This window comes from Mustela nigripes, chromosome 9, assembly GCF_022355385.1.
Source record: "Mustela nigripes isolate SB6536 chromosome 9, MUSNIG.SB6536, whole genome shotgun sequence".
Taxonomy (NCBI): Eukaryota; Metazoa; Chordata; class Mammalia; order Carnivora; family Mustelidae; genus Mustela; species Mustela nigripes.
This window is the reverse complement of record NC_081565.1, coordinates 6,928,452-6,956,159: the sequence shown is the minus strand read 5'-3', so window position 1 is coordinate 6,956,159 and position 27,708 is coordinate 6,928,452. Positions and strand designations below refer to the sequence as shown.

The 27,708-nt window shown below is 46.8% G+C and overlaps 2 protein-coding genes across 8 annotated transcripts in view; both read left to right on the top strand.

The window, feature by feature from the left end:
• Positions 1-4,936, top strand: part of ODF2 (outer dense fiber of sperm tails 2) — a 37,173-nt gene extending 32,237 nt beyond the window's left edge. For all 7 annotated transcript variants that reach the window (XM_059410650.1, XM_059410649.1, XM_059410648.1 and 4 more), the window contains 3 exons: positions 1,739-1,901; positions 2,360-2,485; positions 3,511-4,936. In XM_059410650.1, the coding sequence (XP_059266633.1) occupies positions 1,739-1,901; positions 2,360-2,485; positions 3,511-3,699 (478 nt within the window). In that variant the 3' untranslated portion in view covers positions 3,700-4,936. The remainder of the gene's footprint in view (positions 1-1,738; positions 1,902-2,359; positions 2,486-3,510) is intronic.
• Positions 4,937-6,969: 2,033 nt separating this feature from the next.
• The window catches only part of GLE1 (GLE1 RNA export mediator), a 27,818-nt gene continuing 7,079 nt past the window's right edge, over positions 6,970-27,708 (top strand). Inside the window, exons 1-11 of the mRNA XM_059410645.1 lie at positions 6,970-7,149; positions 10,637-10,858; positions 11,835-11,945; positions 16,009-16,157; positions 16,370-16,430; positions 16,658-16,918; positions 22,059-22,290; positions 23,646-23,758; positions 23,919-23,988; positions 26,013-26,155; positions 26,255-26,445. Of these exons, the coding sequence (XP_059266628.1) occupies positions 7,051-7,149; positions 10,637-10,858; positions 11,835-11,945; positions 16,009-16,157; positions 16,370-16,430; positions 16,658-16,918; positions 22,059-22,290; positions 23,646-23,758; positions 23,919-23,988; positions 26,013-26,155; positions 26,255-26,445 (1,652 nt within the window). The 5' untranslated portion in view covers positions 6,970-7,050. The remainder of the gene's footprint in view (positions 7,150-10,636; positions 10,859-11,834; positions 11,946-16,008; positions 16,158-16,369; positions 16,431-16,657; positions 16,919-22,058; positions 22,291-23,645; positions 23,759-23,918; positions 23,989-26,012; positions 26,156-26,254; positions 26,446-27,708) is intronic.

The window sequence follows — 27,708 nt, the reverse complement described above, 5'->3', positions numbered from 1 at the left end:
CCAGTAGGACCAGTATGCGGCTACTGGGGGGCATCCCCCTGCCCCCCATCCTCCTTCCCCAAGACCTTTCCGATCTGATTCTTCTGTTACCTGTGGACTGTTGGAGGCAGTTAGGGGAAGAGTACAGTTTTTGGAGTCAGAAGCCCTGGACTTGAGTCTCAGCTTGGTCCCTTAACCTGTCTGGTGAGCTTGAGCAAACACTTGAGCCCTTTTTTTAAAAAGATTTTATTTATTTATTTGACAGACAGAGATCACAAGTAGACAGAGAGGCAGGCAGAGAGAGAGAGAAGCAGGCTCCCTGCTGAGCAGAGAGCCCGATGCGGGACTCGATCCCAGGACCCTGAGATCATGACCTGAGCCGAAGGCTCAACCCACGGAGCCACCCAGGCGCCCCTCCTTGAACCCTTTTGAATCTCTGTTGACTCATCTTGAGAAAGGGATCAAGGGAGGGATACAAATCTAGCTCATGACATACTGTAGGTCTTCCATGAGCCCTTCCTCAAAGGCCTTAACACATTATCTGGCATAGAGAAGTGCACTGTATTAATGTGTTGCTGTATTATAGTAGCTATTACTACCCCCGCTCCGCTTTTTTTTTAAAGTAGCCTCTGTGCCCAGCATGGGGCTTGAACTCCCAACCCTGAGACCAAGAGTCGCACACACTACCGAGGGAGTTGGCCAGGTGCCCCTACTATTATCCCAATTTTAAATATGAGGAAACTGAGCATGGAGAGAGGTGAAGTGACTTGCCCAAGGTGACACAGCTGGTATCTGGCAAAGCTGTATGTAGGGCCCTGACTGTCCTCCTCCGGAGCTTTTAGCATCTGTAAATGAGGGCGGGAGCCTTACTTTCAGAGCTGAAAGACCTGCCCTGGGATGTCATGACCGCCCAGATGGCTCTTGCAGTCTGCATGCAGGGACTTAGGCCAGCGGGTCTCCTGGGCTCTGTCTGTGCTCTGCTCTGCTGGCCGCCAGTATGCAGCTGGACCAACAGGACTTACAGAGCTTGCAACTGGAAGATATTCCGGGAGTTCCGTGGGGACCACGTGTGCATATCAGAATGGTCACTGCAGCCTGTGGCGGCTTACTTCCGTGGTAGGGCGGTCCAGCAGAAGTCCCTTTGCTGAGGGGGCAGCCGCGAACAGAAGCCGAGGGCATAGGTTTTAGTGACAAACCTGCCCCCTGTGCTGACCTTGGGCCAATGACGTTAGCTCTCAGTGCCTCAGTTTCTTCATCTGTAGAGTGGGGATAACAGCAACCGTGGTTTTGTTGTTTGTTTTTTTTGTTCTGTTTTACAAGTGGCAATTTTATTTGTCCTCTATACATTTTTTTAAGGTTAAAATTTTAATTCTAAAGGAATAATCTTATTCTAGAAACTTCCTTCTCTCCTAACCATTCTCCCACATGCATAAGAAACAAATTAATTGCATTTGTGAAACATTGTATAACTTCTAAATTTTAAGTTCAGTACAAGGAACCATGTTACGTGTGCTAACAGGCACGCTCTGTTGGCTCGCCCGCCCACTCTTCCCTCTTCCCGCTCTTCAACTGGCTGTCTGGCCTGCTCAGCTCCCTGCCGTCTTGCTGATCAGCAGTTTCCTTTGGTTTATTCCTCTGGTTCCTTGGAGACTCTTGGCGTGATGAGAGCCCCGGTCCAGGGGTGACTGGCAGCCCCCTGGTGGGGTGGAACAGGACAGGAAGGGATATAAGCAGGATCTGATTAAGCGCTTTCACCTAGGAAACTGGAGGCGACCAGCGCCCAGAATATCGAGTTCCTACAGGTGATTGCCAAGAGGGAGGAGGCAATCCACCAGTCTCAGCTCCGGCTAGAGGAGAAAACACGGGAGTGTGGGACCCTGGCCAGGCAGTTGGAGAGCGCCATTGAAGATGCTAGGAGGCAGGTAGGTCTCGATTCCCTTACTAACTAGCTCTGTGACCTTGGGCAAATCAGCTGACCTCTCTGGGCCTATTTCCCCATCTAAAAAATGGGCACACAGTAGTGGCACCTGCCTCGTGAATTCGTTGTAAGGATCAAATGAGCAATTACTGTAAAGGATTTGGCCCTTTATTCACGATGGCTTGTTCAGTTCAATTGGGACTTATGAAAAAATCCCAAGCCTGCATGGGACTCAGCTGGGTTTACCACAGCTCGGGTGATGACTCATGGAGTGTGGGGAAGGGGCAGGTAGAGTGGGCTGCAGAAGTCCCCGTAGTTAGCTCCTGCCCCGGGGCTCCTGGGAACCATCCATAGCGATGTGCAAGGGCTGTCCCTGAGAGCAGAGTGGGAGTGGCCCAGGCTTCACGGACCATTGCTGCCCAAGTCAGGTAGGCCAGCCGCACCTCCATGTCTTCTGGGCAGGTGGAACAAACCAAGGAACACGCAGTCTCCAAGGAGCGAGCCGCCCAGAGCAAAATCCTGGACCTTGAGACCCAGCTGAGCAGGACCAAAACTGAACTCAGCCAGCTGCGGCGGAGCCGGGATGATGTGAGTCGGGTTGGAGGGTAGGGGGCAGGAGAGAAGGGAGTGAATTTAGATTTTAGCTTCCTGGGGCCGGCAGGACAAGGTGTTTTGTTTTGTTTTAAAGATTTTATTTATTTATTTGACAGAGATCACAAGTAGGCAGAGAGAGAGGGAGGAAGCAGGCTCCCTGCCGAGCAGAGAGCCTGACTTGGGGCTCGATCCCAGGACCCTGAGACCATGACCTGAGCTGAAGGCAGAGGCTTAACCCACTGAGCCACCCAGGCGCCCCTGGGCAAGGTGTTTTTATAACTATGACACAGTTTTATTTTTCTCAAATCACTTACCCATCCTTTCAGGATTTTCTTTTTTTTTTTAAAGATTTTATTTATTTATTTGACAGAGAGAAATCACAAGTAGACGGAGAAGCAGGCAGAGAGAGAGGAAGGGAAGCAGACTCCCTGCTGAGCAGAGAGCCCAATGCGGGACTCGATCCCAGGACCCTGAGATCATGACCTGAGCCGAAGGCAGTGGCTTAACCCACTGAGCCACCCAGGCGCCCATCCTTTCAGGATTTTCCAGGCAGATCCCCTTTATTTTCTTAACCGCTTTGTTAGATATCATTTACATACCATAAAAGTCACTCATTTAAACTGTACAATTCGGGGTGCCTGGGTGGCTCAGTTGGGTTAAGCCTCTGCCTTTGGCTCAGGTCATGATCTCAGGGTCCTGGGATCAAGCCCCGCATCGAGCTCTCTGCTCGGCGGGGAGCCTGCTTCCCCCTACCCCCTGCCTGCCTCTGCCTACTTGTGATCTCTGTCAAATAAATAAAATCTTAAAATAAACTGTAAAATTTAGTGGTTTTTAGTATATTCACAGAGGTGTGCTATTATCGCCACAAGTTTAGAATATTTTCAGAAAGAAACCCCATAGCCAACAAGCAGTCACTCCCAGTCCCCCCTCAGCGTGCCCTCAGTCCCTGGCAACCAGTGATCAAGACTCTGTTCTGGACATTTCGCACACTTGGCCTGTACTCCCGTTCTTCCTCCTAGGCTGACCGTCGCTACCAGAGCCGGCTCCAGGACCTCAAAGATCGCCTGGAGCAGTCAGAGAGCACCAATCGCAGCATGCAGAACTACGTCCAGTTCCTCAAGTCCTCCTATGCCAACGTGTTCGGGGACAGTCCCTACACTACCTACCTGACCAGCTCTCCCATCCGTTCCCGATCTCCTCCTGCCTAAGGCTGCCGGTCTTGGGCCAGGAGCCCGGATTGATGCCATGGGAACTGCGGAGGGGCCAAGCCATAGCCGGAAAGCCTGTTGCTTTCCTCTCGCTTCCACTGACGGAAGCGTGTTCAGGATCTTGTCTGAGCTACTGGCTCCAGTAAAGTCCCTAAAGCAGCGGGGCGGAGGCGGGGGTGTGCAGGAAGGACTTAGTTTTCGTTCCTCTGACAGAGTCACCTGATGGAGATTTAAAAAAAAAATTTTTCTTTTTTTTTGACAAGCCTTAAATCTACTAATCTTAGGGTACCAGATTTTAACTCACCATGACTTTGCTCCTTCCTTCCCTGAGAAAATGATCTGGACTTTTTCTTCCAGTTCCTTCACAGTCCTCCTCTTTTGAGGAATCTCTCTCTTGGGTTTTCTCTTCCCTGAACCAGCAGGAGCTATCAGCCCGAGGTCCTCACCACCTCTCCTGGGCTGTGAGCACGTTCACTTGCTGTTTTCTGTTATGGGTTCGGTGTTTGCCCCAGTGCCACCCCCCCATACCCTGTGGAAACCTCAGGTTCAAGTGTCCATGAGGCCGCTTGCCCCCACGTACTTCACAACAGACACTGAAGGGCCCATGTCCAGTGGCCTCTTCAAAGTGTAATCCGTCTCACTGATTTTTGTTTCTCTTTGCTAGGTTTGTATCTGTGGAATGCATTTATTCTGGAAATATGTGTGCTATTTTATAAGAAGCTTTTATAATCAATATTTAAGGCTCGGTCCATCCACTGGATCATTTCCTTTACTCACCTCTTCCCTTTTCTAAAAATGATCAAGGAAAATGCTACCGGAGAGCCAGTACACACGTGCTTGGTGCCTGGGACACGAGGCTTCTCATTTTATTCTGGCCCAGGTCGGTTCTTCCTTGTGCATCATCTTCACATCATAATCCTGTGAGATGACTGGAGGAAACAGTTTGTAAGGCACTGCTCAGTGTCCAATGGGATGGGCAGGATGAAGATCGGACGTGTATATGTTACTATTTTTAAAATATTAGTCTGGTTTTCTTTTTATAAAGATCTTATTTTGGGGGGTGCCTAGGTGGCTCAGAAGGTTAAGTGTCTGTCTTCAGCTGGGGTCATGATCCCAGGGTGCTGGGATCAAGCCCGATGTCAGGCTTTCTGCTCAGCAGGGAGCCTGCTTCTCCCTCTCCCTTTGCCTGCTTGTGTTCTTTCTTTCTCAAATAAATAAAATCTTTTTTTAAAAATGATTTTTTTAAAGATTTTATTTTTAAGTAATCTGTACACCCATTGTAGGGCTTGAACTCACAACCCTGAGATCAAGAGCTGCGTGCTCTACCAGCTGAGCCAGCTAGGCGCCCGTTAGCTGGTTTCTGAATGACAAGATTATGGGCTATTTTTATGCTCTTCACATTTTCCTGTATTTACAAGAACAACACATTCTTTAGAGAGGTGAATGAATGGGGTACTGTGCTGAACCCTAACCTTTTTTTTTAGCTGTTATTAGCCTTCTGGGTGATCCAGTCTTGTCCTGTCTACAAAACTCTAGAGAATTCCCCTGTGTCCTCAAAAACAATGGGCCCACACAGGCGTCAAGATTCAGTAAATCTCCTTCCCCCTCAAATTTTTGGACATTTTGGAGTTTCCAGCTTTTAATTTTGCCAAGGGAGATCATTTGAAAAGCAAGCACCAGCTACCAATGCCACAATACCCAGCCTATTTTCATAGCCTTAATGATAAATGGACTAGAACTTACAATGTATGAAAGATCTTCCAAGAAAGAACAGTTGGGCGCAACCCTCTTGGGTCCCCTCCCTCTTTGGGAGCTTTGTACTATCACTCAATAAACTTTACTTTGCTGCCCACCAAAAAAAAAAAAAAACCAAACAGTTGGCAAATGTTCACCAATGTGGTACACATCTACACAGATCATTTGTATTTTTGTCAAACTAATGAAAACTTCCTCTGTGAAGGGCACTGCTATTTACAATGCTGGTGGGAAACACCTCTATTGGGGCACCTGGGTGGCTCAGTGGGTTAAGCATCTGCCTTCGGCTCAGGTCATGATCTCAGGGTCCTGGGACTGAGCCCCGAATCAGGCTCCCTACTCACCAGGGAGCCTGCCTCCCACTCCCCTCTGCCTGCCTCTCTGCCTACTTGTGATCTCTGTCAAATAAAATCTTTTTTTTTTTTTTTTAATAGAAAAAAGAAACACCTCTTTTGGAGTCTATGGCTGGGACTCTCGACAATGTTCTATTTTTTTTCTTTGTATTTTATTACGAACAGTTCAGAGAGTTTATTTAAAAATATCAAAAAATGAAAATGTTTCAAACTCCAGAGAGTTTTCCTTTCCATCTCGAACTGAGATCCCACAGAAATGGGCAAAAGAAGCCCAAAGTTAAAAAGTCCCAGTTAAAAGCTGGTTCCCAGCAAAGGTAAATCCTATCTGATGTATTGAGATAGAACTCACATTCCTTAAAATTCACCCTTTGAAAGTGTATAATTCAGTCACTTCCTGGATATTCACAAAGTTGTGCAACCATAAGCTTTATCCAGTTCTAGAACATTTTCATCACCCCAAATGAAGCCCATACCCCTCAGCAGCCACTCCCCCTTTCCCCTCCCCACAGCCCCCGACAATCACAAAGTCTCTAAGAATGTTTGTTATTCTGGACATTTAACAAAATGAAACAATAAAATACTGTGCCCAGTGCTTTCACTTAGAATAATGTTTTCCAAAATTCATCCATGTTGTAGCGTGCAACCGCACTTCATTTTATGGCCAGATGCTACTCCATTGCTTGAACACACACCATTTTATTTACTCATCAGTTGATGGGACATTTGTGTTTCTACTTTTTAGCTACTATGGGTAACGCTGCTACGAACATTCTACGAGTTTTTATGTGGATGCATATTTCATTTCTTTGTGCGTATACACACATACTTAGAAGTAGTGCTGGGTCAATGGTAACGCTAACCTTTTGAGGAACTGCCAGGCTGTCTTCCACAGGAGCGGCCCTAATTTAGAGCCAGCGATGTTCCAATTTCTCCACATCCTCATCAAAACATGCTGAGTTTCCTGCAATCCAGAGACTCAAGCTTTCAAAAGATGCTGTTCCCAGATCCAAGCAAGAGAGGTGGCCTGGGGGGCGGGGCGGGGGGAGAGCAAACCCTATGCGCAAGCACAACGAAGAGCGGGCTCGGCGCCGGAGGCGGGGCTACGCAGCCGTTAGGGGCGGGGTTGCGCTGCGCGGCTCCGTGCGCGTCCCGGAAGCGGAAGTTCGGGTTCGTTTCCGGGCGGCTGATTCGAGGACTTGTTTTGTCACAAGTGGAGACTCTGAAAAGCTCCCTTAGGTGGACCATGCCGTCTGAGGGTCGCTGCTGGGAGACTCTGCAGGCGCTGCGCAGTTCTGAGAAAGGTCGACTCTGCTACCACCGCGACTGGCTGCTGCGGGGCGAGGTGAGCGGGGGTCCCGGAGTGGGTGGTGTCCTTCTGGCTTCTGGCCGCGGGACCCTGCAGTTCCCTAGCCCTCGGCAAGTCCTGCTCTGGGAACACGTGCGTTTTTCTGACAACCCGCATTTGTTTCTGGACTCCCGTGTGTGCATCTTCGTGTCCTTGAGTGTCTGCCTTCTCCTGCCTATACTGTCCTTTCAGGGAACTTCTCTTATTCCAAAGGTGCTCTTCTCTGGGAAGGCTTCGTTGCCACCTCCAGAGTTAGACCCCTCCGCTGTGCTGTGAAAGCAGCCCTCTCCGGGTCAGTTATGTACTGCCTGTCTCTTGTGGATATTCACAAAGTTGTGCAACCATAAGCTTTATCCAGTTCTAGAACATTTTCTAGATCCAGACTGAGCGGAGAACGATTGAAAAGGCCAAAATTCTAGATGACTTTGGGCAGATGGAAAGTTTAATGGGGGCGTGGCCCCTATACCTAGAATTTGCAAACCCAAACCCTAGACTGTAGGGCTGCGGACAAGGTTAAGGCATAGCGCCTGTGCCCGAGTTGCTGATAATTAGTTACAGATAGGATATTACCTGCCTCTTTACATTTACATGTGGGAAAATTCTGAAGCATTTCCCTGTCTTTTAATATCACTGGCAGTTTTGGGGAATACATAACTTGTATTCTGTCGGATGAATCCCAGCGTGGGTCTGTCTGGTGTAGAGTCACGATGTGCATTTTTGGCAGGAATACCGTAGAAATGATGCTTGTTCTCAGTCCTATCAGGAAGCACACATGTGATGCAACCCATCCTAAGGCTGGGGATCCTAACCTTGATCACCCGGTCACTTGGTTACCTGCCAGATAACTGCGCTTAAAATGCCTCATTTTTTCCTTTTGTAACTGATTAGTATCTTTTGAGGAGGTAATCCAAGATTACACTAGTATCCTTTTCCTAGTCAAACCTCCACCATTGGCATTCATTATATCTGTCTGAATCAGTTAACCCTTGAGGTAACCAAATGACGTTTCTTTGATACCCACCGTTCCTTCTACACTTGCTAGTTGGCATTCTACTGTTAGGAGGAGCTTTCTTTTCTCACGTTTAATGATTTATTTGTATCATCATATACTCTTGGGTTCCTGTTTTTTTTTTTGTTTGTTTGTTTGTTTTTTTTTAAAGATTTTATTTTTTTTATTTATTTGACAGAGAGAGATCACAAGTAGGCAGAGAGGCAGGCAGAGAGAGAGAGGAGGAAGCAGGCTCCCTGCTGAGCAGAGAGCCCGATGCGGGACTCGATCCCAGGACCCTGAGATCATGACCTGAGCCGAAGGCAGCGGCTTAACCCACTGAGCCACCCAGGCGCCCTTGGGTTCCTGTTTTATTCCATGAGTTGTAATCCATTACTTGTGTGCTTGTGTGTGTGTGTGTACGCGTGCCTATGTATTTTCATTGTGTGGGAAATGTGTCCTCAGGATAAACTCTGAGACTTGAGATTGCTGGGTCAAAAGGTGTCCCCTTCTCCCCATTACGGATGCATCAAATTGCCTTCCAGTCAACAAAGGCTGTGTCTTTTTGCCTGCAGCCTTGTCAACAGAATGTACTATTATACCTCTAATTTCTGATTATCTAACGGGTAAGAATGAAATCTCAGGATCGTGTTACAGTGCCTTTTGTGATTCAGATAGAACATTTTTTTCATATATTCAAGAATCAATTTTAATCTTTTTTTTTTTTTAAGATTTTATTTATTGTCAGAAGGAGAGAGAGAGCGCGTGAGCACACACAGACAGGGGGAGTAGCAGGCAGAGAGTGCAGCAGGATCCCCTTGCTCAGAGGCCTGATGTGGGACTCATGCCAGGACCATGGGATCATGACCTGTGCCAAAGGCAGACACTTAACTGAGTGAGCCACCCAGGCGTCCCATTGGGAGCCAGTTTTATGTCTTTTTTTTGTAATTTGATTTATGTCTTCTCATTTTTCTAGTGGAGTTTTTCTTCACCCCAAATTTTACAAGTTCTTTATATGTTAGGGATAATAGTAGCCCTTTATCTAGGATACATATTGGACATACTTTTTTCTAGTTTGTCAGTTGACATTTTTTATGTTTATGGTTGGTTTTGTATGTGTGGTTTTATTGTTTTTACGTTTCAAACTTTGGCCCTGGAATATACTTCGGTGTAAGGAATGAGGAAAAGGGTGTTGTCTCAACATTATTTCTATTACGTCTTGGAAATGAGTCCCATTACTTTATAAGTGTGCATATAGCCTGTTTGCTTCTGTGTCTGGATTATTTCCGTGGATTGAATATCTTTTTATTGCACATGGGATGTGTGCCTGTGGTCTAGATCAGTATCTGTCAGCTGTAGCATTATTGACACTTTGGGCTGAGCCAAATAGTTCTTTGTTGTGAAGGGCTGCCGCTGCTGTCTTACAGTGTAGGTTGTGTAAGGGCATCCCTGGCCTCCACTGACTAGATGCCAATAACACACTCCCAGTGGTGACAACAAAAAATGTCTCCAGACATGTACTTGAGGGTGAAACTGATCCTGCTGGAGAACCACTGATCTACGGAAAATAGTAACTTATAATTTTTGAGTAGTTATTATGGGCCAGGTAGTCTTTTAAGCCATTTATTATTCATTTAATCCTCTCCAAATCTCCTGAGGTGGATCCTTTATTGTTCGGTTTTAGAAGCGATGAAGCCTAAGCACGGAGGGGTTAGGTAACTTGCTCATGGTCACGCAGGTAAGTGAAATGCAGGGATGGAACTCAGGCTAAGAAAGGTTGGTTCCACAGTCAGAGCTTGCAATCGCTGTTGTAGCCTTTTCCCATACTTCCTGGTCATATTTTCGTGACATTGAGTCAAGTTCTCAGCCAGAATTGATGTGTATTTTAACTGCGGTGAAATAGTACAAGCTTCTCTGGTTTGAAGCGCTGTATGGCAGCTCCACAGAGATAGTAGGTAACTGGTAGAGTTGAGTCAGTTGTTGCACACATATTACAGGGCGGCTAGAACTTGCTTTATAGGCTTTCTATTATAAATCCCATTTGTTTTAAGGCATTGGCCTTTAGGTGAGTATCCATTTGTCCATGCCTATTGTTTTAAAAGATTTTATTTATTTATTTTTGCAAGATAGAGGAAGCCGTGTGGGAGGCAAGGAGCAGAGGGAGAAGTAGACTCTCTGCTGAGCAGGGAGCCCCATGCAGAACTCCATCTCAGGACCCTGGGATCATGACCTGAGCCAGAGGCAGATGCTTCACTGACTGAGCCATTTCAGGCAGAAAGAGAGAGAAAGAGAAAGAAGCAAACAAACTACTTTCTCTTCATCTCTAATTGTTAATACAATGAGAATGGGTCTTTGGTGTGTGTGTGTGTGTGTGTCTTTATTCAGGCCTTCGTAGATTACCAGTAAGGCAGGTAGTGGGAAGTAAGGACAAAATTATTTCCAGTTGCTTGAATTAGTTGACATACACACTGGGCTTCACCCTCTTCTTCTCTGTAGGATGTCTTGGAAGAATGTATGTCTCTTCCCAAGCTGTCTTCGTACTCCGGCTGGGTGGTAGACCATGTCTTACCTCACACACAAGAGAACCCACCTTCTTCTGAGACCTCAGCATCCTCTAGATCCGCCTCCGCCCTCGACCAACCTTCATGTGTTCCTGGATCGCCTGTCAGAACCCCTGCCTGCTCACCATCCTCCTCAGCAACTCCAGATGGACCTGAGGTAAGGTTTGTGTTCAGTGGGAGATTGTAGGCAGTGGTGGCCAAAAAGTTGAAGTTTAAGGGGTCCCGCTTGGCTCGTGTGGTGGCGGAGTGTGCGACTCTTGTTTCAGGGCCGTGAGTTTGAGCTCCACGTTGAGTGTGTTGATTATGGGATGTGGGCTGGGATTGCCCCATCCAAACCACCTCAGCACAAACGGACACTATCAGAAGAAAGGGGAAAAATGAAGCACAAACAAACAAAAAAACTGTCCAGAGCAACAAGCCATTCATTGGTTTATATATTACTACATAAATATAATTTATATTATTATTTCCTTTACTGAGGAAAACAGTTAGAACAAGATCAACATCATGAAAAGCACACTGGTTCGTTCTTTTTTTTTTTTTTTAAGATTTTACTTATTTAAAATGAAACCAGATGGGATTGGGAGGGAGACAAACCATAAGAGACTCTTAATCTCACAAAACAAACTGAGGGTTGCTGGGGGGAGGCCGGTAGGGAGAAGGTGGTGGGGTTATGGACAAATGGGGAAGGTATGTGCTATGGTGATGCTGTGAAGTGTGTAAAACTGGCGATTCACAGACCTGTACCTCTGGGGCTAATAATACATTATATGTTAATAAAAAATTAAAAAAATTAATTTTAAAAATCTTATTTATTTATTTGATAGCAGGAGAGATCGAGGGAAGGAGGGAACACAAGCAGAGGGAGTGGGAAAGGGAGAAACAGGCTTCCTGCCGAGCAGGGAACCCAATGTGGGGCTCGATCCCGGAACCCTGGGATCATGACCTGAGCTGAAGGCAGATGCTTAATGACTGAGCCACCCAGGTGCCCCAAGCACACTGGTTCTAACCTAAATTGTTTTATTGTTCTTATGGTTATTACTCATAAGTAGGGATGTGGTTTCCATCTAGAAGGGATAACACCAAGTTTACCATCTAGAATGCTTAATTTTTCTGTTTTTTTGTCTATATAGGGCAAACATGAGTCCCGGCATACAGAACCTATGGTACTTCAGTCCTCCCGGGGGATCCAGGTGGAAGGCTGCATCCGAATGTATGAGCTGGTACACAGGATGAGAGGGGCGGTAAGTGACCCATGAGGTCCGGCAGGCTTGACCTGAGGGAGCCATACGTCAGCGCAGTTCTGCAGGCGTCATGGATGTCTACCCCGTGCTAATTGTCCTATCGCCAGTGCTGGAAGCCCCTGATTCATTTGGGGAGATAGTGTAATGTAGCAGTCACAAGGGAGCTTGCTGAAGGGAGATCTGGGTTCAAATCCTAGCTCTTCTAGGATTTATATATGACTTCAAGAAAATTACTTGGACTTTCCTGGCTTCCATTTACTTCTTCAGAATTTGAAGATGATCTGGGGCTATCAGATAAGGTTATACTGGGGCGCCTGGGTGGCTCAGTGGTTGGGCCGCTGCCCTTCGGCTCGGGTCATGATCTCAGGGTCCTGGGATCGAGCCCCACATCGGGCTCTCTGCTCAGCAGGGAGCCTGTTTCCTCCTCTCTCTCTGCCTGCCTCTCTGCCTGCTTGTGATCTCTCTCTGTCAAATAAATAAATAAAAACTTTAAAAAAACAAAAGATAAGGTTATACTGAGAAGATGGATCTTAACAGCCTCCTGAGGAAAGATTAACAGTACTTTAATAATTTATTTGACTTTATTATTTTTTCATACTTTGCCAATAAAAATTAGAAAGATTTTAATTCCCAAGTCTTTTGAGAAAACAACATTAAGGCAACAGAAATTGGAACACCTAATTCATAAATTTAACAACGAACCAATATAATTACGTTACATAAAGTAACCCATTTATTATAGGCTAGCGGTGTTTCAAATGCCGTAGGTCCGGGCCCCACCGGCTGTCGTGTTCATGGAGGAACCACAGTGCCAGCTCCCCACAGCTCGTCTTTTCGTCTTGTTTTTGCCATAGAGGAAGCACGTGTACTTGGCGTGTGCTGGTTTATTTCAGTCTTCTCCACCATTTTCCTGAGGGAGGCCCCATAACTGCTCCTGTATTTACAGAGGATTCCAACCCTCTGGGTGCCTTTGCCATGTCACAACCAACTAGATCTGAACCCAAAGAGCTGACTTTATTATTTTTTAATTAGAAAAGCAATGCATGATTTTGTGAACATTCCACAGAGGACATGAGTTTATAAAGTGCGAGTCTTCTAGCATCAGCCCTCCATTCATTCATTCATTCATTCACTGAGTCAACCAATAGCTGTCATGTGCTTGCTGAGCACTTGGATGCTGTTGTCTAGAGAAAATACTGAGCAAAGCAGACACGAATCCAGGCCCTCATGGGGAATCTACACTGGTAAGGAGAGGTAGGAGTAAACGAGAGAACTAAGTACAAAGTAGGTGGAAGCCGTCGCACTCGGAATGAAAGGCAATGGCTGCTTCCACTTGGGTGGTAGCAATGTGCACAGTGGGAAGTGGGTAGATCCTGGATAGGTGGGGCCCTTTCAGCTGAACACTTACGTCCTTCATCTCTGGGAAATGTTTTCCCTTTGATTGGTCTGTCTTCCTCCATTTCCTTGTTTCTTTCTGGGAACTTTTATTAGAGATGGGGTGTCCTAGATTAATTCCCTATTTCTCCTATTCTGTCTCTCATTTTCCTTTTGTCTTTCTCTGTTTTCCAGAAGATTTCTTTATTTTATTCCTCCATTGTGGTTTGAAAAGACATGTATATATATATGTATATTTTAAATGATGAGTTTTTTCTTATTCTCCACTTATTCTTTTTTCAGAGCATTTTACTCTCATATCATACTAGAGTCCTTTTTTCAGATTTAATTGTGTTCCTTGAAGTAGCTATTTCTTGTAGATTCATTATTTTCCAGTTGTTCACCTTGATCTCCTAGGGTACAGAGTTTCCTCTAATAGCTGAGGACCTTCCTTTGCCAGGGGTTGGATCAAGGCTTCCAGGTCCATAGTCAGAAGCAAGATTATCATGCTTTCGGGCTTCCTGAGTGTCGGCGTTCCTAGGGTATTGTTCTGGAACATCAGCCTCCATGCTAGACAGTCTAGTTATCTCCAGACAGGTTTTTCATTTTCTTACAGGGAGGAACTCTGCATGTTTTTGGGGTGGGAGTGTGTGTGATCATGTAATCAGTCACCCCCAGACTTGCGGCTTGCCACCATCACTGCATTTTGTCACTGTCTTTCACGTTTCTGGAGGTCAACCCGCTCCACTGGGTGGTCCTCACTTAGAGGCCAGGAGGTTGTGGCGGCTGGGGCCAGAGTTCTTTGAGCGGCTTCCCCTGCCACCGGGGTAGCAGGTGAAGTGCGCTGTTGGCTGGAACGTCTGTCCTCTCCCCATGGCAGGGCTTCCTCATAGCATGGCGGTCGGGTTCTGAGAGCAAAGCATCCTAAGAAACACTGGCCGAGTCGTGTGGCCTTTAATAACATGGTCTTGGAAGTTGTGTAACATTCTTTCTCTTTGCCGTGCTCTTTTGGTCAGGGCAGTCTTGAAGCTCTGCTCAGGGCGAAGTGCAGGAGGCGGGAGGATGTCTGAGAATGCGCGGATCTCTTTTTAAATCATTACACAGGACAACAGTAAAAACAAATCAAGCACAAAATGGGCCAAAGTAGAGGTACTTTGCCAAAGATACAGGCAAAGAAACACATGAGAAAGATATAAAAAAAAATCATTACAGCACACGTACCTGGCTGTTGGCTGTTCTAATCTCATGATCTTGGGGCGGGGGTAAGGGCTGACTATTTTTTCCACAAACACTCAGCTGTTTCTGCTTTCAGCCCCATGAACCACACCTGATTTCAGCTCTGGCATTTCCCTGTCTGGAGCCTCTTCGGCGGCGTTCTGCTAGGTTGGCTCTAGGGCCGTAGCCCGCTTGTGCGCGCGCGTGCAAGTGCGTGCGTGTGTGCGTCCTCGCCTTTTCTCAGCCCTGCTCTGTCGGGCCACATTCCTCCACAGAAACTTTCTATCTTCCAGAAGCGTGTTGAAAGTTTTTCCCTGCTGACGAGCTCATGTGCTCTCCGTTGTTGAGTCTTTTTTTCCTTCCCAATTCTCTTGTTTATACAGAGGCTCAGAGGCGAGGTTATGTATGCTTGTGGTCGCTTTGCATTCTTGCACTGGAAGCTTTAAAATAGGATAACGTAGTGTCTTCACAATACATGTTGCTGTATCTTCATCCCAGTTCGTGGAGCAGCTCGTGCTGTTTGAAGGCTGCCGGGTGTTCTTAGTCCCACCCACTGTCAGAGGTCCAGGCAATCCCCGGTTAATTTAAATTGTTCTAAATTTATTGCCGTCATCCGCAGGGCCGCTGTAAGCGTCCTGGACGTATATCTTTGCACAGGCTTGCAAATGTTTCCTCAGGATAGATTCCTAAAATTAAACTAATGTCAAAGGATTTATACACTTTAACTTTTGATAGTTAGTATGTCAAGGTCGCCCTAAAAAACCATGTGAGAGGGGTGCCTGGGTGGCTCAGTGGGTTGAGCCACTGCCTTTGGCTCGGGTCATGATCTCAGGGTCCTGGGATCGAGTCACGCGTTGGGCTCTCTGCTCGGCAGGGAGCCTGCTTCCCTCTCTCTCTCTCTCTGCCTGCCTCTCTCTGCCTACTTGTGATCTCTGTCAAATAAATAAACAAAATCTTTAAAAGAAAAAAAAAAAAAACATGTGAGAGTACTCTCACGAGTGGGAGTGGGATACCTGATGCCCTTAGGAATAGAGGAAGGGGACTGTCCTACCTGGAGGTGGGGGAGGGGGTGGAGGCAGAGATGATAAGGTAAGGAAAGGAGTGAGGTAGGAATGGGCACAGCATGTTTATGGACTCCGATGAGGATTTCTGCCGGTCACTCTGGAACCATCATCAGCATGCACACGTTGGAGGCATAGGTGCGCAGGGCTGTTTGATCCTGTGTTGGTAGATACGTGTTCATTCTCAGCGGATACGGGAGTGACAGAAACTGAATGGGGCAAATTGGAGGAGCTTTCCAAAACAGCTGAGTGTAAACATCCACCTAGAGGGGAGACGGAACTCAAGTGTAGCTTCTGAGAAGTAAGCAGCTGGATCCGTGCCCTTGAGTGTCTCCGGAGCCAAGAACCGGCGGGAGGGCAGTCCCCGTGGGTGAGCGAGCAAGTGGCAGAGAGCTGGTGCCGATCCTTTGCAGGAGGGCCTGAGGCAGTGGCAAGAGGAGCAGGAGAGGAAGGTGCGAGCCCTCTCCGAAATGGCATGTGAGCAGCTAAAGCGCTTTGATGAGCGGAAGGAGCTACAACATCATAAGGAGCTCCGGGACTTCCGGGAAGTGATGGAGAAGAGGTAAGTCAGCCGTCCGCGTGCTCAGCAGCATCCCAAAGGGAGTGAGTTGGGCTGCTTCTGAGGCCTGAAATGTCCAAACAAAAGAGCCAGAGAAGCTTCTAACTTTGAATGATGACCAGTGCATCACAAAGAGAAGAAAGGCTTTCAGGAGAGGGGAGCTAAGATGTTTTTGGGAAGCACACCTGACTGCCCTTCTGCCCTTTCTTGAGCAGCTCCAGAGAGGCCCTGGGCCACCAAGAGAAGCTGAAAGCTGAGCATCGTCACAGAGCGAAGGTCAGAGCTTGGGAGAATCCATCTGGGTGTTTCCGGGTCTGGCTCTAACCTGCCCCGAGTCGGCTTTTAGCCAACCTGCGTGGAGGACCTGGCCCAGATCGCGCCTCCACGGGGCTCACCTTGGGCCGTCCTCTTCCAGTCCTGGGCCCAGTAAGGCTCGGGGGGATGTAGAAGGAGAAGGCCCAGGGGTGCCACAGAGACAGGTAACCAGACCGCCCTTTCTGTAGATTCTCAACCTGAAGCTGCGGGAGGCCGAGCAGCAGCGGCTGAAGCAGGCGGAGCAGGAGCGGCTGCGGAAGGAAGAAGGCCAGGCCCGCCTGCGGAGCCTCTACGCCCTGCAGGAGGAGGTGCTGCACCTCAACCAGCAGCTGGACGCCTCCGAGGCCCAGCCGCACGGAGACCTGCTAAAGCTCGACCCGGCTGCCCTCCGGACCCGAGGCAACCAGCTGTGCAGCCTTGTCTCGGGGATCATTCGGGCCACGTCTGAGGTGAGGGACGTGGAAGAGGGACCTAGAAGAGATAATCCTGGTTAGCAGTTCATCTTACTTCCCCCAGAAGGACTCTGTGTGTGGGGGCAGTTATCCCCATCCCAAATTGGAATCCTGTACATATCAGGTGTCCTGTCTTTGGGTAAACAATTCATTGTTTATTCTGATCACAAAATAATGGCGTTCGTTCTGTAACATTTTATTGAACACCTGCAAAACTGTGGTAAAAGTTAAAACCTCACAGGAATGTGCATTGCTTTTTTCAGTTAACATTGTATTTTGAATATATAATTACGATAACCATTAACAATATTTTGATGTTTTTAATTAAAGCAGTGTTAAAAACTGCAGGTATCGCTGTGACATGTAGAAGTTGTCAGAATTGGACATTTCCCACATTTAATCATGCCAAATGATTAAAAAAAAATGCCTACTGTTGAACATTTTGGTTTTTGTATTTATACTATCATGCATAGCACTGTAGTGCTATTATTTTTTTAAATCCTTTTTTTTTTTAAGATTTTATTTATTTATTTGACAGAGATCACAAGTAGGTAGAGAGGCAGGAAGAGAGAGAGAGAGGCGGAAGCAGGCTCCCTGCTGAGCAGAGAGCCAGATGCGGGGCTCGATCCTAGGACCCTGGGATCATGACCTGAGCTGAAGGCAGAGGCTTTAACCCACTGAGCCACCCAGGCGCCCCTGTACTGATAACATTTTATATATGTCTTGTATTTCTTTGAGAAAAATTCCTAGAAATAGAATTACTTGGTCAGAGAATTTTAAGGTTCTTAATTCTTACCCAAAACTTGTACAAATTCATATATATATTTTTAAGATTCTGTTTATTTATTTGACAGAGACAGTAAGAGAGGAACACAAGCAGGGGAAGTGGGAGTGGGGGAACCAGGCTTCCCACTGAGCCGGGCTTGATCCCAGGACCCTGAGCCACCCAGGTGCCCCACTTTTTTTTTTTTTTTTTAAAGTAGGTTCCATGCCCAGCGTGGAGCTTGAACTCATGACTCTGAGATCGAGTCATCTGCTCTGTTGACTCTATTGAGCCAGCCAGAGTCTCCCCCTGCAATTCACATTTTTATGAATTGTATGTTCTTTTTCTTTATTCAAGATTTTATCTATTTTGACACAGAGAGATCACAAGTAGGCAGAGATAGGGGGAATCCAAGCAGAGAGTTTGATATGGGGCTCGATCCCAGGGCCCTGAGATCATGACTTGAGCTGAAGGCAGAAGCTTAACCCACTGAGCCACCCAGGCACCCCATGAATTGTATGTTCTTGCCCTTAGTTCATATTTCTACCCGAGTTTTTGTTTTAAAAATTCAGCTGATATGTGTTCTACATATTAAGAACTTTAGGCATTTATCATATTTGAGGCAGAAGTTTATTTTTATAGTTTATCATTCCCATTGAATTAGCTTTATAGCGTTTCTTTACCTTTCCTTTTGTAAAATTTTAAGCCTCCAAGTGTTTTTCAAGCCTAGAATAGCGGTATGAACCTTATGCAACCATTCTCCGGCTTGAGCAAGACTCAACACATGGCAGTCTTGTTTCATCTCTCCTTCCAGCTGTATGCCCTCTCCCAAATGGCTTTAGGATGATTCTCAGACCTAATTACTTTATCTGGGAAAATACTTTGTATGTATCTCTAAAAGATAAAATTTTTTGCTCACATAACCAGAATACTAATATCACATCTGAAAAAGCCAATAACTTCTATGACCAAATATCTAATCAGTGTTCAAATTTTTCCACTTGTGTAAAATTTTTTCCTAAGATCTTATTTATTTATTTGAAAGAGAGAGAGAAAGAGCATGCACATGCTCCAGCAGGGGGAAGGGCAGAGGGACAAGCAGCCTCCCCAGTGAGCACGGAGCCCTGTGATCAGACCTGAGCTGAAGTCAGATGCTTAACCAACAGCACCCAGGCACTCCTGTCTCAGAATTTTTTAACAGTTGGTTGGAACATTACCATCTACACAAGGTTCAGCCTTTTGGTTTTTGTCTCTTAATTAAGTCTTTTAATCTCAAGACTCCATATCCCTTATTTCTTTTTCCTTACCATTTAATTATCAAAGAATCTGGATCATTGGTTCTATAAAATTTCCTACATTCTGAAAAACTCCAGAATGCAATTGCTAACCCTAACCCCGTGGTATATTGTATTAGGTTTCTTTATTGTCTGTATTTTCTGTGAACTGGCAACTTAAGGACAGTGCCATCCGACAGAACTTTCTGTGGTGCCATCCGACAGAACTTTCTGTGGTGATGGAAATGTTCCATATGTATGTTTTGCGACATAGTAGCCATTAGCTATATGTAGCTGCTGAGGACTTAAAATATGGCTACTGTGCCTGAAGAACTGAATTTAAATTAAAAAAAAAAATTTAAATTAGGGGTACCTGGCAGGGAGTGCCTAGGTGCCTCGGTCATTAAGCATCTACCTTTAGCTCAGGTCATGATCCCAGAGTCCTGGGATCAAGCCCTGCTTTGGGCTCCCCACTCAGTGGGGAGCCTTCTTCTCCCACTCCCTCTCTCCATTGGCTTGTGTTCCTGTTCTCGTTGTGTCTCTCTCTGTCAAATAAATAAATGCAATCTTAAAAAAGTGAGGGATACTTGGCTGGCTCGGTCTGTAGAGCACGTGACTCTTGCTCTCAGGGTCATGAGTGCAAGCCCTGTGTTGGGTGCGGAGATCACTTAAAAATAAAATATATTAAAAAAAGAAAGTGAATACCGAGGGCACCTGGCTGACTTGGTCATAGAAGCATGCTACTCTTGATCTGGGTAGGTGGGTGGCTCAGTCGGTTAAGCGTCTACCTACGGCTCGGGTCATGATCTTAGAGGGCTGGGATTGAGCCCACGTCAGGCTCCATGCTCATCCGGGGAGTCTGCTTTTCCCCTCTCCCTTTGCCCTTCCACCTACTTGTGAGCCATCTCTCTCTCTCTCTCTCTCAAATAAATCTTTTTTTTTTTTTTTTTTTTTTAAGTTATCATTTCAGGGGCACCTGGGTGGCTCAGTGGGTTAAAGCCTCTGCCTTCAGCTCAGGTCATGATCCCAGGGTCCTAGGATCGAGCCCCGCATCCGGCTCTCTGCTCAGCAGGGAGCCTGCTTCCGCCTCTCTCTCTCTCTTCCTGCCTCTCTGCCTACTTGTGATCTCTGTCAAATAAATAAATAAAATCTATTTAGAATTGTAAAAGTAAAGATTAGGGGCACCTGGGTGGCTCAGTCGGTTAAATGTCTGCCTTTGGCTCAGGTCATGATCCCAGGATCCTGGGATTGAGCCCTGCACAGGGCTCCCTACTCAGAGAGGAGCCTGCTTCTCCCTCTGCTCCTCCCTTCTCGTGCTTTCTCTATCTTACACTCAATCTCAATAAAGATGTAAAAATCTTTAAAAATCAAAAAACAAAAAAAGGAGGGATGGCTGGGTGGCTCAGTAGGTTGTCTGTCTTCAATTCAGGTTGTGATCCCGGGGTCCTGGGATTGAGCCCTGCATCAGGCTCCCTGCTCAGTGGGAAGCCTGCTTCTCCCTCTCCTGTTCCCCCCTACTGATGCTCGCTCGCTCTCTGTCAAATAATATAAAAAAGATTAAATTTGTACCATTCTTTCATCTAACTCCATAATCTTTGTCAAAGAGACAAACAGAAATAAATCATGTTCAGTGAAAAAATCTAGGTGAATGTTTGAGTTATGTTAAGATGTGGAGGCATAGCAACGAAAACAAGTCATAATGGGAAGGATCAATAGATAAAAGTACACAAAACTGAAAGACACGTCATAACTTAGGAAACATTTGTAACATTTATAGCAGACCAAAATTTCATGTCCTTGTTCAGAGAGAGCTCTTAAGATCTATGGGAGAAAAGGTAAATAAATCACTCTCTGTCTACTTCCATTCCACTAACAGAAAGATGAGCAAAGGACAGGACAAGCAGCTGTAAAAGGAGAAATATAATTGGTAAATTTGAAACTAAGTGTTTGTTTTATTTTGTTTAAGATTTTATCTATTCATTTGACAGCACACAAGCCGGGGGAGCTACAAGCAGAGGGAGAGGGCTCCCTCCCTCTGCCAAGCAGAGAGCCAGATATGGGACTCCATTCTAGGACCCTCAGATCACAACCCGAGCCAAAGGCAGATGCTCAACTGACTAAGCCATCTAGGTGCCCCCTGAAATTAAGTGTAAAAATCACCATTAATATATGGAATGCAAATTAAAACACAGTATCGGGGTACTTGGGTGGGTTAAGCCTTTGCCTTCGGCTTAGGTCATGATCTGGGTTAAGCCTCTGCCTTGGGCTCAGGTCTTGATCTCAGGGTCCTGGGATTGAGCCCCGCATTAGGCTCTCGTTCAGCAGGCAGCCTGCTTCCCCTTCTCTCTGCCTGCCTCTCTGCCTACTTGTGATCTCTGTCAAATAAATAAAATCTTTAAAAAAACCAAAACAGGGGTGCCTGGGTTGCTCAGTAGGTTAAGCCGCTGCCTTCGGCTCAGGTCATGATCTCAGGGTCCTGGGGATCGAGTCCCGTATTGGGCTCTCTGCTCAGCAGGGAGCCTGCTTCTTCCTCTCTCTCTCTGCCTACTTGTGATCTCTCTCTGTCAAATAAATAAATAAAATCTTTAAAATAAAACAAAACAGTATCTTTAAAAAAAAAAAGATTTTATTTATTTATTTGAGAGAGAGAATGAAAGAGAGAGAGTGTGAGAGGGGGACGGATCAGCGGGGGAAACAGACTCCTTGCTGAGCAGGGAGCCTGATAAGGGACTTGATCCTGGGACACCAGGATCATGACCTGAGCTGAAGGTAGTTGCTTAACCAACTGAGCCCCCCAGGGGTCCCCAAACACAGTATCATTTTTATCTAGACTACTGTCACAAACTTGTAAAAAGTTATTCCAGCCAATGTTGGTGAGAGCATGGAAGAATCCGTACTCGGGCGTGTCTGTGGTTGTGACAGTAAATCGTTCATTGCCTTTAAGAGAACAGGAGACAGTCGGCATCAACATGTTGAACATGGGCACTCCACTGGTGCAGCAGTTCCAACTTAGAAATTGTTGACTCATGTGTGAGTTGTGGTTCGGCTTCACAGGTGCCTAGAGAAGGGACACCAAATTCTCCCTCTGTCCCCCTGACAGAACGGCTTTCCCACAGCAGAGGACCAGGCTGTGGCGGAGAGAGCCCTGCAGGAAATGCGGGACCTCCTGACAAGCTTGCAGCAGGAGATCACCAGGGCCCGTGAGGACAAGAGGAGGCAGGATGAAGAGGCGGCCCGAGAAAAGGGGCAGGAGTCAAAAATGCAGCAGGGCCCGGAGGTCCCCAGAGAGGCCCCAGCTCCCAGCCAGGGCCCAGGAGGGAAACAGAATGAAGGTGGGTGCTGCTGTGGATACGGTCTTTTCATCCAGAATGTGAAAGGAAACAAGCATGTGTTTCAATACGGTGTTAAGCTTCAGGACGATATACCAGAACTTTTATATGAAGTAAAATTTACTACTGAGTTTTTACTGACTTTACATGCAGTCTGGTTGATGTGTCGCCAGATGCTTGCCATGGGGACTTAAAATTATGTATTGTTCTGGTAGATGTATTATCCCAGGTTTTGCTTCTCCAAGGTATTTGGATTTGGGTTTTTGGTTTGGGGTTTTTTTTTTTTTTTTAAGATTTTATTTATTTGAGAGAGAGTATAAGCAGTGGGAGCTGCAGGCAGAGGGAGAAGTGGACTCCCTGCTGAGCAGGGGGCCTGATGCGCAACTTGATCCCAGGACCCTGGAGTCATGACCTGAGCCGAAGGCAAACGCTTAACTGACTGAGCCACCCAGGCATCTCAACTGCTCTGAGTCTTTAAAATAATGTAACAATCACTTTTCAGCCTTCTAAGTGTAAAATAAATCTGTACACAGTAGATGCTCATTTAATACATAGGAGAGGGTCAGTATAGCATAATGGTTGAAGGCTGGCTTTGGAGCCAGATCCATGGGAATGTAGTTTTTCTACTTCCTGGCAATGTGACGTTGGCAAATTAACCTTTCTACACCTACTTCCTTATCTAGGAAACAAAGATAATAATGCTATCTACTTTGTAGGATTATTGTGACAATGAAAACAATATCTATATCAGCTGATGAGAACAGTGCCTGGCTCATATTAAGTGTTTGCTGAAGGGGCGCTGGACTGGCTCAGCAGAAGAGTGTGCGGCTCTTGATCTCTGGGTCATGGGTTCGAGCCCTACACCGGAGGTAGAGATTGCTTAAATATATAGGGGCGCCTGGGTGGTTCAGTGGGTTAAGCTGCTGCCTTCGGCTTGGGTCATGATCTCAGAGTCCTGGGATCGAGCCCCGCATTGGGCTCTCTGCTCAGGAGGGAGCCTGCTTCCTCTCTGCCTGCTTGTGATCTCTCTCTGTCAAATAAATAAATCTTAAAAAAAATACATATATATATACATATACATATATTTTTAAGTGTTCAGTGGGGGTACCTGGGTGGCTCAGTCATTAAGTATCTGCCTTTAGCTCCAGTCGTGATCCCAGGGTCCTGGGATTGAACCCCGTATCGGGCTCCCTACCTCCATGGGAAGCCTGCTTCTCCCCTCCCACTCCCCCTGCTTGTGTTCCCTGTCTCGAGTGTCTCTCTGTGTCAGATAAATAAATGAAATCTTTACTAAACAAATAAACAAACAAATAGTATTCAGTGAATGCTAGCTATCACAGAAGGCTCTCTTTTCTCAGACCTCCAGGTGAAGGTACAGGACAGTACAATGCAGTGGTACCAGCAGCTGCAGGATGCTTCTAGTCAGTGCGTGTTGGCCTTTGAGGAACTGACCAACAGCAAAGATAGTCAGGTAGGAAGGGCTGTAGATTGGGAACCCTTGGGGCCTGGTAGTTCTGTAAACAGCCTCGTGTCCCAAAGGAATGTCGCTAGCGTGTCACATTCCATAATCCTCCTGGCATCTACTCAGCCCTTCCAAACACTGCCTGCCTCTCCCTGTTCTCTCCCGGCAGGTCAAAAAGATAAAGATGGACCTCCAGAAGGCTGCCACCATCCCAGTGAGCCAAATCTCCACCATTGCAGGTTGGTCAGAGGAGTTAAGAACGTGGCCCTCCGCTTCACTTTGTTCTGTTTTTTAAGACTCCAGATCTCCTCCTCTGTAAGGTTCCTGTAGGCAGAGTCTGTTCAGACAGGTGACATTGGATCACGCATGTATGAGTTAGGTCTTACTGTCCTTTGTTTCTTGTTCAGCACATAGAAGGTACTTGTTACACGTTGGTTGACTAGCTTTTTATAAATAAGCTGCACTGTTAACAGTAAGTTCTTTAGAAAGGCTCTTACGTGATGTTGAAAATCCCTGCTGAAGACATCGCTCCAGGAACCTAGGATGTGACTCGCCTTCTTTCCTTTTGTCTTATAATATTAGCTTGTCCAAGCTTGAAACCTACCTTCATACTTTAGAAAGTCTTCCTGATCTCTCCGGAGACTGAGCTTTAGAGAGTGAGAACTAGATAGGGGAAAGACCCTTCTCTCTCTCGTTCAGAAACAGTGGTTCATTTCTCTCGAGCTCTAGATGTGGAAGCCTCCAGCTTACAAGCTGTGTGGCCCGGTGGCTGGCAAGCATGAACAGTGGAAAAGCTGCTCTGACTTAGCTGGGGGCCCAGTTCCCCTGACTCACTCCTGGCCTAGAATGTGTCGACAAGTTGCAGTTCTTGCCCACGGGAGGGGCTATGGCAGAACGTACGTATCACTCTGCTGCCTGAAAGTTCTCTCCAGATCAGGGCAAGGTACAAATAAACATGAATCACTTTCAGGACTTTAAAGCGCCATTTCCTTTGCTCACAGCATCAATGAGGGCAAGCTTCACATGACGGCCAGGCCACGCCCTGACTCCTCTCCTCAGGCTCCCCAGTCCTGTTTCATTCTTCACCTCTGAGCAGGTCCGAGTTTGGCTGGGCTGCACTTACTGCACGTTTCCTACGCCCTTCATCTGCACCATCAGGGTTAAGTCCTTGAAGAGCCAGAGGCAGACATGCTCTGGAGTCAGGGCCCAGTACCTGCTGAGGACGGAGAAGGAGAGGGTCTGATTCCTGCCTCTCGAAAGGCAGACATCCATGAGTGGTTAGATTTGGAGCTGAATTTAAATGTCTTCGGTGCTGGTGTGGCATATGGGATGTGGGAGGCCATGCCATGCAGAGGGTTGGGAGCTGACTTTCCTAACTGGAGCAGCACAGAGAAGGGGGCTGATGGGAAATTTTGGTCCTTTGAAACCATCAGGAAAGTAGTACAGAAGTGTGACTTAGCAGGAGTGGGAGCTGCTATTTTGGTGTCTCAGTAAGATTTGAGTAATGAAGACCAATTTAGATCTGCTTAGGCCCCAAAAAAGGCATTTATTCTAAAGCTACAGGAGTGTTTCTCAGAACCTGCTGGCAGGAATGGGGCTAGGTCTCAGCAGTTAGAAACCTTAGGAACCTTTTTTCTCATCTTCCCTCTGCACATCTCTGATCTCACGAGGTAGACCACTGTTCTTCAGACCACTTGGCAGGTGCAGGGGTGTGGCGTTCGTGAGCACGTATGTAGCCGGGCCAGTCACTTCCAGGAGGTGACTCAGTCGCTAGCTGATTGCCTCAGCTGGTTACTCCTCGTCACACCGTAGCCAGTGTGGGCCTGGGGCGCACAGCCACCACGAGCCCACCTCAGCGTGTCTGTGGATGAGGGAGGCCGGTCCCGGGGAAGGGGGAGTCACTGAGAGCTGGGAAGATCCTTTAGAAAGGTTTTCCCAGAGACGCAAATGACCCCTCTAGGGATGTCGGCCACAGCTCCTGGGCTTGGTAGCCGCTGCACACCTGTTTCCGTACCGTTTCCTGCTCTGTTCAGTGTGTCCGCTTCAGAAGGCGTTCATTCCCAAACAAGGAGCTCCTTTGAAATGGTACCACGTTTCATGCACTTGTACACCCCAGGCAGCTCATATTTTATTTGTGTGTCATATCTTTTTCTGCAAAAGTATTTTTGCTTCAGGTTCTGACCTTGTGGAGGCCTTCTTAATGCAATGATGAGAAGCAGAGTGGTTTGCAGTAGAGTCTTTTAACCGACTTTGTCATTCCCAGGCTCAAAGCTGAAGGAGATCTTCGACAAGATCCACAGCCTGCTCTCTGGAAAACCCGTTCAGTGTGGCGGGCACTCCGTGTCCGTCACCCTGAACCCACAGGGCCTGGACTTCGTGCAGTACAAGCTGGCAGAGAAATTCGTGGTGAGAAACCTTGTAGCCAGAAGTCTGGGGAGAGGCTGGTGCACAGCCTTTAAGCTTCTCTCCCTAGTAACTAAAGCAGTCCTGTCTCTGCTCCCACAGAAACAAGGAGAGGAGGAGGTGGCCTCTCACCACGAGGCAGCATTCCCCATCGCGGTCGTGGCGTCGGGAATCTGGGAGCTCCACCCCAGAGTGGGAGACCTCATTCTCGCTCACCTCCACAGGAAGTGCCCCTACTCTGTTCCCTTCTACCCGGCTTTCAAGGAGGGAATGGCATTGGAAGACTATCAGAGGTGAGGTGGTTTTTCTCCTCACTCTCCTCAGGGTGAATGAAATGCAAATAAAATTGGGGTTTGAAAGTGCCTGGGTGGCACAGTTGGTTAAGCATCTGACTCTTGGTTTTAGCTCAGGTCACAAGCTCAGGGTCATGGGAGGCGGGGCACCAAGTCTGCTTGAGATTCTCTCTCTCTCACCCTCTGCCCTTCCCCTTGCTCATTTGTGTACTCTGTTTCTCTCTGTCTCTAAAATATAAATGAGGGGCACCTGGGTGGCTCAGTGTGTTAAGCCTCTGCCTTCAGCTTAGGTCATGATCCTGGGTCCTGGGATTGAGCCCCCGTATTGGGCTCTCTGCTCGGCGGGGAGCCTGCTTTCCCCTCTCTCTGCCTGTTTGTGATCTCTCTTTCTGTCAAATAAATAATCTTAAAAAAAAAAAAAAGAAATATGTGTGTGTGTGTGTGTGTGTGTGTATAAAAAATAATCCTAAGAGGAAAAAAATGAACTGGGGTTTATTCTCCTTCATTTCACAGATCCTTATACATACCTGGAATGTTCTATCAGAGAATCCAATGTCTTTCATACAGACTGGCTGCTTTGGGATTTTGTGGATTCAGGTGCAATAATTAGCATAGAAGAACACTGAGTCCAGGAGCCAGGGGTTTTAGAATTGTGCCCTGGTTCATCATTTAATGATTTGCAAAATGTCCAATCACTTAAGTTCTGTGAGCATCATTTTCCTTATTTGCAAATGGGAGTAATGATATCCATTAGTCCTGTGACTTTGGGGTGCCTGGCTGGCTCCTTTGGTAGAGCGTGTGACTCTGGGTCTTGGGGTTGTGAGCCCAAGCCCCATGTCGGTGCAGAGATCGCTTAAAAATTGTTTTAAAAAAATTCTGTGAGTTTGCCTTGTGGGACTTATGTAATACATAGATATGATTGCCCATATGCGTGCTTTGTAAACAAAGTATTCTGCAGAGATAATGATATTTAGTAAAAATAATGATACATAGTGCTAAAAAGGGGCACCTGGCTGGCTCAGTCTGTAGAGCATAGAACTCTTGATCTTGGGCTTGTGAGTTTGAGCCCTCTGTTGGGCCTAGAGCTTACTTTAAAAAAAAGAAAAAATTTAAATAAATAAAATCTTTAAAAAAAAAAAAAAAAGGGACGCCTGGGTGGCTCAGTTGGTTAAGCAGCTGCCTTCGGCTCAGGTCATGATCCCAGCGTCCTGGGATCGAGTCCCACATCGGGCTCCTTGCTCAGCAGGAAGCCTGCTTCTCCCT